Here is a 17706-nt window from a genome sequence, read left to right on the forward strand (position 1 = left end):
CTACTCCTTAGTTGTGCGCTGCCAATACCAACAAATTAGTACATTAATACCAAAGTACATTAAATACACGAACAAAACTAGAAACAGAACAAGACACCTCTCTTCTTTTCAAAATTAAAATAACATATCATAATAGCTAGTTGTCTCAGGAAACCCAATGGAGATCTTTGTCTTTCTGCCGGCCTGCGCCACAAAAAACCCGAAAAAGACAAGTTTGCTTTCATCTTCATATATTTGTTCGATCCCTATATTTATATATTTGGCAATTTATAATAGATTAAAGATATATTGTAATGCAGGCCTAGCATGCATGTTGCTATATATCTATAAAAATATATAAAAAATTTATTTATTTGAAAAAAGAAAAAAAGAAAAAACTGAACTTTCTCGCAGAAAGGAAAAGGAATCATCGGTTGTCGAGATTACCCAGTTTTTTATATTAATTTGTGCATCTTTTTCCCCTCTGGTAGACTGGTACGTTTTTTTTTGGGGGGGGGGGGGGGGGAGGGGGAGTGGGTGGGGGGAGAGAGAGAGAGAGTTGATATATAGTATTTAGCTCAGTATAATATTATTATACAGTGCAGGATATAAGGAAGATGAGCATAAGATTTGGTCGCAGGTAGGTATGTGCGCCCGAGCTTCATCAGATATCCCCGAGATTTACCAAAAACAGTTGTTACGCACCTTTTGACCAACATACTTCATCAATATCCTTTCCGGAATGAAAGACCCTCACTTGTTCATTTAATTAGATTCACCTCTTCTTTCTCTTGTTTCTCTATATATGGCATCACCTCGGATCCAATCAGTGTGATTTATATACCTTATATAATTTATAAGAAATGCATAGTGTCTGAAATATTCTCATCTCTTATACAAATATAGTATTATTAATACCTATATTGTCAGGTTTAATGATGTACAAGTGAGGAATGAGGATTCCCTTATGTGTCTTACAAAGATTTCGTCACGTGTTAAAGACTATTAAACCATTTGGTTCGGGTGAACCATGACATTTTTGTAAATCACGTCTTGAATAGAGAATTGTTATTAGCATTCAAAGAATTTTATTTTACACTTCAATCTTTCTATATTTGGAAAGAAAAATACTTTTTTAAGGAGTGTATAATAAGATTTTTGGAGTGCCAATAACACTTCCCCTTGAATAAACTCAAAATTTTTGTGAGCCCTTAGATAGTTGAAAATTTAGGCAGATTAATTAAGAAATGAATATCTGGTGAGAAACCGGACCCAAATAAAACTGTAAGTTTTTATTTGTTTGCCAATGTAGCATAGTAAATATTATCTTTATAAAGTGACATGAGTCACCAACATTGATTAAGGGGAAAATTCTTGAAATGTCATGAAGTTATACACATTTTTATAAAGTTTCATATGAACTAAAATTTTAAGCGTTTTGTCATATCAACTTTCCTAAATCATTAATTTTTCATCTCATTCTAACACCATTAAGTTTTGGCTTAAATGTCAAAATAGTCTCTGTTTTATAGTCATATTGTGACATCCCACATCGCCCAGGGGAGTGATCCTCAAATGTATATTCACATCCCTACCTAGCACAAGGCCTTTTGGGAACTCACGAGCAACTTCCCAGTGGGTCACCCATCATGGGATTGCTCTAGCCCCCTTCTCGCTTAACTTCGGAGTTCCTACAAAACCCGAAGCCAGTGAGCTCCCAAAAGGCCTTGTGCTAGGTAGGGATGGGAATATACATTTGAGGATCACTCCCCTGGGCGATGTGGGATGTCACAATCCACCCCCCTTAGGGGCCCGACGTCCTCGTTGGCACACACGACCAGGGTTAGGCTCTGATACCAATTGTCACATCCCGGCCCGGGGTGGATCACTTCCCGGACCCGCTCCACCACCGTAGCACGATATTGTCCGCTTTGGGCTTACCATTCCCTCACGGTTTTGTTTTTGGGAACTCACGAGCAACTTCCAAGTGGGTCACCCATCATGGGATTGCTCTAGCCCCCTTCTCGCTTAACTTCGGAGTTCCTACGAAACCCGAAGCCAGTGAGCTCCCAAAAGGCCTTGTGCTAGGTAGGGATGGGAATATACATTTGAGGATCACTCCCCTGAGCGATGTGGGATGTCACACATATGGTCAATTTAGTCCCCGTGCTTTTGATTTGGCTAACTTAGTCCACGTATTTGTCTCTGTTAGGCAATTAAGGACATTTCATTCAATCTCTTTTAAAAAATTCATAAGAAAAATCACACGAGAAATAATTACCCTTTCTCTTTACAGAAAAATGAAAATCAATGAGAAATAAAACTTCATATCTGAAAAATGATTAAGATTGTGACATAGAAAAGAGAAGGCGTAATGGTAGGGAGGAGGAGAAGAGAATAATTTTTCTTTTAATTTTAATTTTTATTTCATTTTAAATATTTTAAATCAAATAAATTATAATTTTACAAATAAGTTTATAATAATTTATAAAAAAAAAAATTTACAAAAAATTAGATGGAAATGTCCTTAATGGCTAACGGAGATAAACACAATGATCAAATTGGCCAAATTAAAAACACATGAACTAAATTGACTCAACGACTAAAACAAAGGGACATTTTAACATTTAAGCCTTAAGTTTGCCATCCAAAACACTTGCACATGACTTGTGTTTAGGGTTATTTTGGACATTTGACCTCATTTTCAGTTCATTGTTTGCGATGAGCAATAACTTTGTAAAAATAATGTAAGTTTGATATTTACCATTGTTATAGAGGACAACTATATTTCAAGAGCATGTGATATGTGTTTTGGGGACCATACTATTGGAGAGAAACTCGATCAAAATTATATCATGTCATTATATTAAGTTTCATTTTTATTTAGAATAAAAAATATTATTCTATTATATAATAATATTCATTTTTTATTTTGTAGAGACCCTATATTTTTGTTTCATCGAACACAACTTTTTAGGATAGTTAAAATGTCCTAAATGTACTTAAACACAAGTTTTGTGCAAGACACACAACTTATTAAAGGTATAATGGTATATGACAAATTAATAATTTCAAAATGTTAATATGATAAATTGTTTAAAATTTTAATTCATATGAAAAATTGATAATAGTGTTAAGTTCATATGACATTTAAAAAAAATATGAAATTAAATTAATTCCTACTTATATTTAGATATGCAATTATATGTCTAATAATCAATTTGGCGGGAAAACATCACCCATTAACCATTAATATGAAAAATTGCTTAATTACCTCAAGTTCCATTCTATATATTATTATTATTTTTCTTACATATGATAGATTGCTCTGGTAGACATAGGGCCTTCATTTTCATAAATCATGCTGATTAAATGAGGACATGGGCTCCAACTTAACGCATCTACCCTCTAACACGACGTCGACCACCATAAATAAAGGTCAAGAGGGGCGGGTTAGACCGTCCCATTCTAGCCGAAATGCCTAGGAGATTTTCTTCCTCATTAGCATTCTCATGAATCTCTCCCTCTATGTTTGGTTCATCATTGTACAGGCAGATACCTAGCTATGGGGAAACTCTACATATAACCAACTCTCCCTACCCTACGTCCGAGGTGTATACACCTAGGGCACTAATTTCGTGCGTTCTTATTGTTGATGCTTCTTGATCTCGACGCGCGACGATTAAACTTGAGATATATTCCGGTAGGTATGTCCTAATTTCATCAAGTTAGCATATGGTTTTTCACAATGATGTGATTCTTTTCCTAATAAAGGGAAACTCCTGCATATTAACTCCATTGCATATAGAGTACTGAGCTATTTTCGCATGGGGAGTGAACCTTTTGGCAACTCATGCCAAAAGGTTTCGAAAATAATTTCTTTTAATCAAGCGATATTACTACATTAAATTACAAACTATACTAAGGAGGGAGAGTTTAAACTCGAGACATAGTGATTTGAAAATGAAGGCCATTTATTAGGACTAAATTACAAACTAAGAAAACATATAATATATAGAATGAAACTTGAGGCACGCAATTTTTCATAGAGTCCCACATCAAAGAAATACAAAAAAAAAAAAAAAAAGGAATTGTTATTGGCACTCCAAAATTCTCATTCTACACTTCAAACTTTCTATATTTAGAAGGAAAAATACATTTGCGAGGAGTATAGAATGTGATTTTTGGAGTGCCAATAACACTTCTCAAAAAATATACAATTTATATGTAGGTGTTACACTTCTAATATAATCGATCTCTTTTGTGATGAAATTCAACACCTAGTTAAATTGAAACAATAACAGTAACATTGATGGTATGCTGAAAAATTTATCAAGCCCTAACTAATAGGGCAATCTACCCACCTGTGGGAATGAAAACTTAGTTCATCAATATTTATTGTTTGAAAGATAAAATGGTCATCAATTTGATATTATGCTTTTTGAGGAAAAAGAGAGGACTTATATTAAGCTTCTTTCTATATATAAATACATTTATATACATACATATATAGGGAAGTGTTATTGGCACTTCAAATATCTCATTCTACACTTCTCACAAGTGTATTTTTCTTTCCTAATATAGAAAGTATGGAGTGTAAAATGAAATTTTTGAAGTGCTAATAACAATTCCCCATATATATTAATATAAAACCAAGAGCTAGTTGGTTACGTGGTGCATGCTATATCAGTATATGATCATATATGCGCCAAATGAAGATGACTGAAGGAGAATGATGTCTTCAAACTAATTTCTCACACTGAATAGAAACTTTTAGTCCCAATTAAAAAGTAAGAAATCAAACACAGCGGATTCATCACTTGTGTGATTTATCCATATAGAAGAAAAGATTGAATTTTCTTACCTCAGAGCTGGTAGCTTGAAAAGATACAATTTAACCAATACTGCCCCGCGCGAGTGGGATCAAAAGTGATCATTGTTCTGAAAAGGAGCCGATTTTGGAGAGAGCTAGCTGATGATATATATGATATATTTGAGGGGTATATATATATATATATAGGTAAGTGTAAAGTGATAAAGCGAAGAGAATGTGTGAAGTGAGGTCACTGTTTATTGGTACCAAACAAGACAAAAAAGACGAAATAAGGGCAATTTGTAAGATTATGAATACTTAGGAGGAAAGATACCTTTTTAGCGAGGGAGTGACGGAGTGCGAGTGTCCGATTGAAAATGCAATTTCATCCAAAGTTAAGCGTGCCGTTTCAGTCGAAACTCATTAACTGAAAAGGATTATCAATATATGTTACCTGCGTAAGTTAATCAACTGGAAAAGTAAACGTACGGAACGGGACCAAACAAATTAATTAACAGAAAAAAAAACGTCTTCCATCGAGATGAATTTGATGAACAATTCCTTGTCGTCTAGTTACTCCAAGTATATGTTGAATAAACCTGTCCTCACGTCTTTAAGTTTCTAACTAATACAGGTACTTCTTTTCCTCATTCATAATGATCCACAACCACTACAATACAGATAATAGTATAAGCTGCCTAAGAGCATTGACTTATACTAAAGTGGTAGTTACATATATGAAGTTCTAGCATATGTGATAAGATTCTTCATAGAGCTAGTAGTTGAACTTGAACTACCTAATTTAGGTGTACATAATGTGTACTTCTATCGTTTGTGGAAAAAAGAGAGGATAATTAAGAAGTAGATTTAAAATTCTATACCCGATGAAATTATTGCGTCTACTCAGGTCGTGGGTGAAAATTTAAGCAACTGGGAGAAAGAGTTTTATAAATGCATGCAGCTGCTGGAAAATCTGTAACTATGGTAGTTGGTGGCTAGAAGATGGGAATGAGGAGAAAGGTTTGGGTTTTTGTTGCTATGGTGCTAGCTTGTAGCAGACAAAATGGGTCTTCGGGCTTTACCCAAAAAAAATGGGGAGAAAGCCTCCCTTTTACTTTGGTCATGGCCTCTGTTTTATGAAAGGTCTAGATGTTGGAGAAAAAGTCTCCTCTTTTGTGATAAAATCAAATACCTGTTGTGGATGCAGATAGTAAAATTGTAACAATATTGATGTGATTAGTAGTGAAAATAGAGGAAGGAGTTGAAAAGAGTTAGTATCTCATTTGCTTGCCCAAGACATTGCTCCACGTAATGGTCTAAGACTTGGGTACTCTCTTTTAGCTCAAAAGTTTCCTCTGTCAAAGAGTCCTCCATGGACCTTGTGGGCCGCCGTCAGAGCACATTGCCATATTTAATGAAGACCTTATGGCCTAGGTCAATTGGTAATCTAACTCTAAAATTAGAAAAACAGTTTCTAGCACAACCAAATTAGCCTAGGCAAACTGAAGCCCGAGCACCTTGTGAGGCCAAAACATCCCAGCGCTTCCCATTTATGTAGCCTAAACGCAAATGCCACAATTTGCGTGTACTTATTTTTTCGCGAGGTCGTTTGCTCTCACTGACATTATTGTCACTTGTATTGTGTATCCCACCTTCTAGTTGAAGGATATAACATGTCACTAGATAATTTTATCTATTATTTAATTCTTAAATATGATGTCACATCTCGAATCATCATGATTTACGAAGTATCCATTTAAATCTAGAAATTGGATCGACACAATATTATAAATACATATCGGAATGAAATAGCACTCTTTTAGTTGAAGAGTTTTGCCATTGGAAAGCCCTAAACATGCATGCTTGTAGCAGGCACGAAACCATTCTCCTTTCTTAGGCACAGTTGTCCTGATTTTAAGTTTCTATCCACCTTCATGTCGTGTAACGTATTACACACATGATAGCTAACCCTTGAATCAAGTATACATGATTGGATAGAATTCACTGCAATCGTAGAATCTAAATAGCAAGGACTTGTGGATCGAAATTTGCCCCAAGTTCTAAAACAATTTCTTCCTTAGAAGTCCTTTGCCTCTTAGTTCAATCATTTGGTTATCGGGTTTTAATTGTGAACTAAAGCTATTACGAAGACTCTTGTCTATAGAAAACAAAACAAAACAAAATTTTAATTAGCGAAAGTTATATTCTGATTAAAATGGGTCTTTATTTAAAAGGAAAATTAATGAAAATGGTTTGAAAACTTTGAGTTTTAACGATAAGGACAAAATAAAGGGTAAAATGAATAGTACCAAGTTTGACTTTTTAGTGTAAAAATGTGGTTTTTCGTTAAAGTGAACAGTGTCACATCCTGGCCCGGGACGGATCACTTCCCGAGCCTGCTCCACCACCGTAGCACGATATTGTCCGCTTTGGGCTTACCATTCCCTCACGGTTTTGGTTTTGGGAACTCACGAGCAACTTCCCAGTGGGTCACCCATCATGAGATTGCTCTAGCCCCCTTCTCGCTTAACTTCGGAATTCCTACGGAACCCGAAGCCAGTGAGCTCCCAAAAGGCCTCGTGCTAGGTAGGGATGGGAATATACATTTAAGGATCACTCCCCTGGACGATGTGGGATGTCACAATCCACCCCCCTTAGGGGCTCGACGTCCTCGTCGACACACACACGACCAGGATTAGGCTATAATACCATTTTGTCACATCCCAGTCCGGGGCGGATCACTTCCCAGGCCCGCTCCACCACCGTAACACGATATTGTCCGCTTTAGGCTTACCATTCCCTCACGGTTTTGTTTTTGGGAACTCACGAGCAACTTCCCAGTGGGTCACCCATCATGGGATTGCTCTAGCCCCCTTCTCGCTTAACTTCGGAGTTCCTACGGAACCCGAAGCCAGTGAACTCCCAAAAGGCCTCGTGCTAGGTAGGGATGGGAATATACATTTAAAGATCACTCCCCTGGACGATGTGGGATGTCACAAACAGTACCGCGGACTTTTCGTTAAAACTTATTATTTTAATTGTTGTCCCATCTAATTTTATCGATTTCGAATTAAGCCTTTACGAAATCGGGAGTTGCTCCCACTAGGCATGGACCATTTTCATACATGGGATTGGAAATTTGCAACGGCAGACTAAAAACCGCATGAACAACTAATCATTCTATCACGCCCATTCAGGAGAGTGTATGCTACTCCCATGCATGTTATGCATGCTCCAATTATGTTTGGCCTCTAATCTCTAATTTAAATTGCTTGTACAACTAATCCTAATTTAACATTAGTTGAATTGTTACCCAACAAATAGTGCCTTATTGGAATTTGAACCTTAAATAAACCTCAAACAACCACAGTAGTCATTTAAAATATTCCTCAACACTAACGTCAATACGTATGCATTAGCCAGTCCTTTGGATTGGAGTCCCTAAATCTCCCACCATGGCAAGCATTTAGGGCAGTCCTCCATAGTGATTACGCGCTTCGGTGGAAGGCCATGAATAGAACAATTTTCCAATTCAATAATAATTGGTGAGGGTTTTGTTACAGGTTTTATACATATCTGTCTTAAACGAAATTTAAAACAAAAGATCTAATGACATCGCATCGTGTGGATTAAAGAAGCTGGTTATGGTCTAGGCGGGGTGATTTGTTGTTAATTCTAACATCACTTCCTCAAATAAAATTAAACAAGCAAGCAAAAAAATATAATCACCATTCAATGAAAGCTAGCCTTGGGGCCGTGCCTTTTTCTCTTAATTCTTCTCAGGATCATCTTCAAATGGAGTTTGATGAGGAGGAAGACTGAAGATTACAACACCAAGAAATAGAGGTTGAAATGTCTCTGTGAGTCTTCCTGGTCCTCGGAATAGATGAATAACCGTGACTTGCCACCAGTTGTCCCCCTTTTTAAAGAAAAAGAAATAGAGGGAGGATGCATGCAAGACCCATTTAATTAAATCTGAAGGAAAATTCAAAATTAAGAACAAAACATACAAGGCCAAACCATACTCTCATATTATAGCTGCCACTTACATAGCTTAATTATATAGTCTAATCCATAATCATCCTTATATTTATATTCAGCAATTAAATTTAAATAAAAAAGAAATTCTCATTCTAATTATGCATTCAATTAATTAGGTTTTGTGGACGCGTTACTGGGCCAAAATTGTACCACGTATTTCAGCCCTAGTATCCCCTAGTATCCCTAGGGTATGCCGAAATTTGTAAGGTTAGGATCCAAGTCCAACTTGGTCTCCATCTTAGCTCCCACTACTCAAAGAGAATTTACAACAATTAAAATTTTTAATTCGGCTAGGAAATAATATTTTAAATAGGATTTATAACTTTTAGTGTCATATCTTGGTCCATACCCCTACCACATCCCATGCTTGAATCCATCGTAGCACGATATTGTTCGTTTTAGACTCCAACCACGCTTTCACAGTTTTGTTTTTGGGAACTCACACGAGATAATGTATAAAATGTGAATAAATTAAAATCTAATAAGATTTCTAAGTACACGAGTGCGCGGTGAGTGGGTCTTAGTAGACATTCCAAGTTAGAGTGTGTCATTTAGAATCTAATTTGGATATGGAAATAATTTTCCATCACAGTCCTAGTCATAATAGGATATTGATTTCCTATTACTTCTATTCAACAATTCAATAAAATTAGGAAACCTAATTCAATACAGAACTCTATTCCAAATAGAATCCCCTTTCCTATTAGATTCATAATCTAATTGAAATCATGAGAGCTGCTCCCAAAGGTCCTCATTGTGAGGACTTGGGAAGTTTTTTTTTCTTATATGAACTCTCAGATTAATCTTGCCGTAAATTAAACTCTCAACTTAAATAATTTTTGTCATATCCCGGCCCGGGGCAGATCACTTCCTGGACCCGCTCCACTACCGTAGCACGATATTGTCCGCTTTGGGCTTACCATTCCCTCACGGTTTTGTTTTTGGGAGCTCACGAGCAACTTCTCAGTGGATCATCCATCATGGGATTGCTCTAGCCCCCATCTCGCTTAACTTCGGAGTTCCTACGAAACCCGAAGCCAATGAGTTCCCAAAAGGCCTCGTGCTAGGTAGGGATGGGAAAATACATATAAGGATCACTCCCCTGAGCGATGTGGGATGTCATAATCCACCCCCCTTAGGGGCCCGACGTCCTCGTCGACACACCACGGTCAGGGTTAGACTCTGATACCAAATGTCACATCCCCGCCCGGGGCGAATCACTTCCTGAGCCCGCTCCACTACCGTAGCACGATATTGTCCGCTTTGGGCTTACCATTCCCTCACGGTTTTGTTTTTGGGAACTTATGAGCAACTTCCCATTGAGTCACCCATCATGGGATTGCTCTAGCCCTCATCTCGTTTAACTTCGGAGTTCCTACGAAACCCGAAGCCAGTGAGTTCCCAAAAGGCCTCGTGCTAGGTAGGGATGGGAAAATACATATAAGGATCACTCCCCTAGGCGATGTGGGATGTCACAATTTTAGTTACATGAAACAAAATATTAATTGATAAAACAAAAAAAATAAGTAGATTAAACTCTCAACTTAAATATTTGGTTCCACCTTCAATATAATGTTCATTATTTTAAAAGTAATTATTAAGACTTCTTATCAAAATAAGGATAAACTTAAAATTTTACCTTCTTTTAATTTAAAAAAGAGGAGTGTTGTTTGTCAAGTAAAATACAGATTAATGGTTTAGTTTTATGTAATTGGAGAAACTTGGCTTTATCCCCAAGTAAACCCTACACACTGACACTGATTCTCTGTTAATTTTTTTATTTATTGTTTCTCACCACTTGTATATTTTATTGGATAAAGTACAAAAAACTACTTCAACTATTAGTGTCACGACACTTTCATACCTTATCTTTTAAAATTGACAATGTCATACCTCATCTTTAGAATTTGTGTCAATGTTATACTTTCCGTTAGCTTGGCCGTTTATTTCTCAGTTAAATGCTGACGTGGCTTGATCCAGACCCAATTTTTATTAAAAAATTAATAAAATAATATTAAAAACTAAAAAAAAATCATTTAATATTTTTAAATATTAAAATAATAAAGAAAAGGAAATAAAATAAAAAATAAAATAAAAACCTCAGGTGTCCCCCCCCCCCTCTCTTCCCTATCTTCTTGCAACCCAAAAATAAGAAGAAGGAGGAAGAAGAGAAAAAAAAACCCAAACCAAACCCAGTTCGTCCCCCTTCTCCCCACCACAAACCCAACCCCCTGCAACCCAGAAAGAAGGAGGCAGAAGAAGAAAAAACAAAGGAAAAAAAAAAAAAAAAAACCCCAACCCAACCCAAAGGAGGAAGAAGAAGAAGGAAGAAAAAAAAAAAGAAAAAAAAAAGGAAACCCAGTTCGTCCTCCCCCTAACCCAACCTACAGAGGAAGAACAAGAACAAGAACAAGAGAGAGAAGAAAAAAAAAAACCCAATTCGTCTGTTCCTCCCCCCCCCAGCACCCACCATCTTCCCTCCACACCCATTCCCCCCATTTTCTTCGCGCCCAGGTTCTCAACCTTCCGAATTGGCCTGGCGAAGGTTTCCCGATTCCACCTCAACGGGATCTAGGTTTTTTTTTTTTTTTTTTTTGGGTTGCAGGTAGTGGGTGCGAGGTTGGGTGCAGAGGGTGGGTGCGAAGGTGGGGAGGTTGGGTGCGGGGAGAAGAGGGGGGGGAGCGGGGAAGACAAATTGGTTTTTTTTTTTTCTTTTTTTTTCTCTTCTTTTTTTTTGGGTTGCAGTTGTAGGAGGAGGGGAGAAGATGAAGATGAAGATGGGGAGAAGAGAGAGAAGGGAGGGGGAAGGGGACGAACTAAATGTTGGTTTTTTTTTATTTTTTTATTTTTTTTTAACTTTTCTTTATTATTTTAATATTTAAAAAATATTAAATGATTTTTTTTAGTTTTTAATAATTTTTTAATAAAAAATGGATTCCAGATCAAGCCACAACAGCATTTAACTGAGAAATTCACGCCTAACTAACGGAAGGTATAACATTGACAAAAATTCGTAAGATGAGGTATGACATCGTCAATTTTAAAAGATAAGGTATAAAAATATCGTGACACTAATAATTAAGGTAATTTTTTGTACTTTACCTTATTTTATTTCAAACAAGAGCCACCTTACGTTTGTTTGAGAGAGTTTCACAGTTTGCATTGAAATATGACGAATAAGACATCCGTCTGGCAGCAGGAGCGGGAGCAAGACCATCCCAATTGCATCTTCCTACCGCAAAACCTCAAATTCCGATCACTCACGCCTTCAAACTCGGTGCCGTTAAATCAGCGCCTGTCAATTTCAGGTACCTGAATTTCTGGCTTTGTTTTGTTTTCACCTCTTGAGTCTTGTGACTTGAGATTTCTTGTTTGCTTGATTAGTTGGCTGAAGAACAAGTCGAAAATATGATTGTTGTTTTCGTAGACTGTATTTGCATGCATGTCAATCTTTTTTGTAAATTCTGAATGGTTCAAGTTAACGTCAAGATCAATAATAGATGATGTTAAGTATCCTTAAACTTTCAGAGGTTTTTTTTTTCCTTTCTTTCTTTCTTCTGATCAGGTTCAAGAAGAGCGTTTTGAGATTGCAAATAAGGGAAAGATGGCATGCTGTGTATGCATCAAAAAACTCAAAGATAAATCGGGCACGGTTGAAAAGGATGATGCTGCCCAAGGCCCTTCTCTGCCAACCATTTTGGCTGGACTTCTAAGGCTTATCGTTCTTTTTCTCGTGTTTGTTTTTGCATCAGTTCTATCTTGGTGCATTGGTTTATTGGGCACTATGCAATTTTTAGATTGGGCGTTGTCCTCGTCTCGTAAATAAATTCAGAACCTTGTCTGCTAACCATTTTGGCTGGATTTCTGAGATTTTTTCGGCCTTTTTCTCATGTTTGTTCTTATCAGTTCAGTTGTATTCTGGTACATTGGTATTTGGATTGATACTATGATGATTTTCCTCCTAAATAAATATTCCATTTCATAAGTTTAATAGAGAAGGATGCAGGGACATTTTGATGTTTCATATGATTGGAATTTGGAATTGAATTGATTTGAGTATTGCTGAGGATTGATTTTATCATTACCAGTTTATCTGTAGAGGCCGTCTTGACTTCTATGAATTTCTTGCATCAAGGGGATACAATGAGCCGATACATTCTCTAACATACCAACCGGAATATATTTCACTTTATCTACATCTCTCAAATCATATTACACAAATCATATTACAAACAACTCGGGAGGGATAACCTATTTATTTTCATTTCTCATTCAGCTTTGCCCCGAAAAACGATCATCTGAATTTGCTTTCGTTTTTAAGCACCCGACAAAAAAGAGTAATACTACAAGCACCAAAATAAATCCACGATTTTATGGGTTCTGTTGAATATAAGGAATATGTAGAACTGGCATCTCATCGTCAGCGTGGTGTTTACTTAAACGCTTATTAGGATGGGCTCAATACACAACAAAATCCTGCCACTGTTAACTGAAGAATCTGAAATTTAACAGGAACGACTAGACTAGAAAACAAACATGCACACCGGCTAGCTATTCATCTCTTGTGGTACTTTTCTTCTCAATGTTGAATGGTGTCAACTGCTAACTGGAACTTCTCTCTTTTGCTTCTGGGTTATCATCTGCCACTGAAGTTGTAAAATTGCGTCGTTCATCAGCAGTGGCAGTAATAACTGGCATCCATACATCTGCAGTACCACTCAACAGTGACTTCACCTGGGGATCTGCAGCCATCGCTGAAGAAATCATCTCATCTACATCATCCAACTTTGCCGATAATTTATCCAACTCCTTGGCTATTTCCAGCTGATCAGATGGTATGCAGATATATACACCAACAGAGAAAAGACCTTAAATATTTATTTCATATGTAGAATTCATGATTGTTTTGTTTCTGAAAATGTAAAACATTGAGGAGAAATGAGGAAACCATGGAAAAGAGAATCTATTTTCAAACTACCTCGTCCAGATGCTGCGTTGACTGCGATGGAAGTTTTGTAACCTCCAATCCAAGGGCTTCGATTTTTGAACGCAATTCAACTTCTTCTTCATTGGTCAATGCTTCCACCTTCACAGTATAAGTTATAGAAAAGTTCCTTCTCAGGGGAAAATGAAAGGAAAACATTCATACAAGCATACAAAAGTAGTTCCAAAACTAGGACTACATACATCAGACCCTGAGTTGGCAAAGTGTAATTATTACTAGACAAAAGCATAGTTGTCATCCCATATATCCCACATTTACTTTCTTCTTCCAACAAAATGTGAAAACCATTTTCAATTAGGTGGGATGCGAATGCTTTTAGTATTCGAGAAAAAAGATAAAAAGGTATAACGAATCACACGGCACATCAATACAAGGCTTTCATGCTACGACATTCACGTACACAAACTCAATCTCCTAACAGAGCTTTGAAAACATTCTCTGACTAAATTTTCCAGCTACTGCCCCAAAATTTGGTTACACAAGTGGTTCTTTTCAAATCCTTTATATTAACTGTAAAACTTTAAAATAGTCTCCATGACCCTCAGAGGAAGTTTGTAAGTGTCATAAAAGACCACACGAATTTATTTGCCAGTCATTCTTACTCCATCATCCTAAAGTTGGGCAGTCTTACTCTAACATATGCACCCTCTAGCAAACAAAACAGGTGTAACTGTCATAAAATAACTCAAAAGAATATGCTTACTAGTTTCAAAGGTTAACCAAGGGGATGAATCAATAATTTTCCCAAAAGAACAGATGGAAATTCATTGAAGCATTCAGTGATATTGCTACCAGTGTTAGCCATTCGTAGCAACTAGCAAGTATACGATGATTGGCATCCTCCCCTGGTATTTTACCCCATTAGATCATACTCACCTTTTGAAGATAAAGATAGGACAGTCTCTCCTACTAGGTTTTCAAATTCAAAAGAAAAGAAGAAGGATTTTGCATCATTACCAGAAAGAAAGAGGAACTGTGCCTCAATTTCAATCTCAAATGCATAATTATTTAATTATGTTTTGCAATTTTCTCTTCAGGATTTCAGTCACCTCTTTTGCAATCAGTTAAGTAGCAATACATTGTGTGTGAAAAAGATGAAGCGCTTGACATCATGCAGAATCTCTTCCACCACTCACCGCTTTGATTGGACATCATGTTGAAATGAATCCTACATATGTTCATGACAAGAGTCCCTTTTTCTAAAACAAAAGAGATGTCTACCACATCACTCAGAAGAGACATTGTAATTTTCTTCCGGTCAATGGGGAAGGGGGAATTCGAACTCTGGCCTTAAGTGTGGGGTAAATGTTCACTGCTACTGGAACTATAAGCCCCCACATGGCGTTACGCCATCACATTGCATAACAGAGTGGATGGGCATGACTGTCTTCAATTTTACCTTTAGTATGACACAAAATGGTATTCGCAGGGATTGGAATCCAATTACTCAAGTATTCATGAATTATACACAACAAATGGCTAACAATGATATCTATCAAATTATCAAAGGTTCGTCAAGAGAATCCAAATAAAGCCAAAACTAAAAGCCCCAAGTCACCTAGTAAAACACATTCTAAAAAAGAAATTTGAAATAAGAGCACATCAGAACACCTCAGAACACCATAAACTCAAACACCCAGATCATAAATTTATCAAGACAAAAAGCGGTTTTCTGCCACACCCAGATGATTACAACCATGTTTCTATTCATAGTTTTGATAAATTAAAACCGTAAAAGAGAAGTTAGAAACGAGAAGCAAATCAAATTAGGCGAAATTGGAAGAAATAAATGTTGGATTTGCAAAGGAGAAGATAATAAAACCTGTTGGAGGAGACCAGAGAGGAGCTGAAACAGGTGGGCATCTGGCTTTCCTTCCTCTGCCATGGGAGAGATTCGTCACCCCTCACGTGTGTTCCTTCGGACAGTTTCGCTACCTGGCAAACGGGTGTGATTGTCATGGTCGTGTCAGCCTAATTATATTAACCGATCGTGTTTGTGTTAAATTTGTCGGTCTGTCCTCCTAATTTCTCTAATCTTTCATGCTTTTGTATTTAAACAATTACGGTTAAGCCACGTCAATATTTTATATTGATTTTATTATAAAAATGATAAGATAAAAAATAATGTGTGAGAGGAGGGAATGAAATAAGATGTGAATAAGACCATCTCCAATGGTTGGGCTAAAAATTAAAATTTTTAGCCGGAAAAATTTAGCTCTTAGCCCAGAAACAGTTTTTATGTTCCAACCGTTCTAGCCTAAAATTTTAGCCCGAGATTATTAAAGAATGAACTTAGGCTATTTTTTTGTTAAATTAATTTTTTTTTAAATAAATATGTAGACTATCGTAAATTAATTTTATGAACATTTTAATCTAAAAAAATTTAAATTCCGATAAATATTGGGTGGAGTCCACTCCGATTTCTGGGCTAAATTTTGGGGGGAATTTGGCATTGGTTTAGCATTTAGCATTTAACCCAAAATTTCCCCTTGGGTTGGAGTGGGTTTGGGAGGAAATTTTGAGGGATAATTTGACTTTTAGTCCACCATTGAAGTTGGTCTAAGAGAGTAAAGAATCCCCTTCCAAATTTATTATGTTAACAATTTTTATTGGTTTGACCAGTTAAACGATCTAACGTGTTATACCTTTGACCTAGGACTCATTGGCAAAACTATACAGGCACAAGTAGGTGTGGCCGCGCTTTCGGTCATAAATCGACATTGTGTAAAAATCTGCCCCCTGGTTCTTTGAACATGCACTAAATGTTGCTGTTGAGTTGTGCGCGGCACCCAGGCTAAAACGTCGTTTTTTATCTAAAAAAAGAGAAAGTTGAAGCAACATCATTTCGGGTTTTTAATATAATATATGTGTGTGTGTATAATGTATACACATAATAAGGGACTACTCGTCCCTTATTACACATACAAGGCTGGAGTTTCGTGGTCCAAAGACAAACTTCAGACAAAAAGAAGGCATAAGCTTCTGCCATTGGAAGCAGCAACCAGCAGGTCAACGCTGCCCAGCCACGCGTCGTCACCCTTCACAGCTCCACGCTGTCATCAGCCACCAAAACCCACCATCGCACAGTTAATTTTGAAGTAAATCTCTAAGACCATCTCCAAAAGAGATGTCAAAATTGTTACGTAAGCATACAACAGTAAAAAATGGCAACAAACTCTCTCCAACCGAGCCTTCAATTTCTTAGGTGGCTCTAAATCATTTGAAGGCAAAGCCTTTTGCTGTCAAATTTGATAGCGGATGTCAAATTTATTAAATGATATTTTAATAGATTAATATAATATATAATAAATGTTGTTATGTTTTTTAAATATTTGATTGGTTGCCTTAATTATTGGACTCCACAAAAAGATAAAAAGTTTATTAAATAACATTATTATTTAACATATCGGGTGGAGCAAAATATTGTACAAAATGTCAAATTGCCACATAAGCTATCCACTATCATTTTGATGTTTAAATTTTGACATCTTCCTTAGAGATACTCTAATTTTTCAAATTTAAATCACTAATTAATAATTTAACATGAAATTTTTGTTTAATTGATATAATTTAATATGGTTATTGATTAATTGAATTGGTTTTTTTTGTTAAACAAATGGGCTAATAGTCCGACAAAAGCAAAATCACAAAATAATGTTGCGAGGTGGAGAGATATCAGACAATAATAATTGTTTACAGAAGATGGAGCTTGCTCAAAATAGACTGGACCCAAAGGATGAGAGAGGATCAGGTTAACCAACTGATCAACAACAAAATTCATCTCACGATGGATATGCAAGTAACATCCTATGAGAGAGTTATTCGAATAATGATTATTCAAACTAGTTGACGAATTGGCTCACCAACA

At 36.5% G+C, this 17706-nt stretch overlaps 1 protein-coding gene across 1 annotated transcript; it reads right to left on the reverse strand.

Moving 5' to 3' along the window:
- Positions 1-13191: 13191 nt before the first annotated feature.
- On the reverse strand, positions 13192-15797 carry LOC137734627 (uncharacterized). Its single transcript, XM_068473875.1, has 3 exons — positions 15661-15797; positions 13812-13919; positions 13192-13657 (listed from the first exon to the last, which is right to left on the reverse strand). The coding sequence occupies exons 1-3, from the start codon at positions 15721-15723 to the stop codon at positions 13436-13438; spliced, it is 393 nt and encodes a 130-aa protein (XP_068329976.1). The 5' UTR covers positions 15724-15797; the 3' UTR covers positions 13192-13435.
- Between the last annotated feature and the right edge of the window lie 1909 nt (positions 15798-17706).

The sequence above is a fragment of the Pyrus communis genome, chromosome 5, assembly GCF_963583255.1.
Source record: "Pyrus communis chromosome 5, drPyrComm1.1, whole genome shotgun sequence".
NCBI classification, from domain to species: domain Eukaryota; kingdom Viridiplantae; phylum Streptophyta; class Magnoliopsida; order Rosales; family Rosaceae; genus Pyrus; species Pyrus communis.

Bases quoted from the DNA above. Each gene is read 5' to 3' on its own strand.
- LOC137734627 (XM_068473875.1), bottom strand. From the start codon at position 15,723: ATGGCAGAGGAAGGAAAGCCAGATGCCCACCTGTTTCAGCTCCTCTCT. The intron at 13,920-15,660 runs GTTTTATTATCT...TATACTGTGAAG, and splicing joins TCTCTGGTCTCCTCCAACAG to GTGGAAGCATTGACCAATGA. The intron at 13,658-13,811 runs GTAGTTTGAAAA...CCATCTGATCAG, and splicing joins CAACGCAGCATCTGGACGAG to CTGGAAATAGCCAAGGAGTT.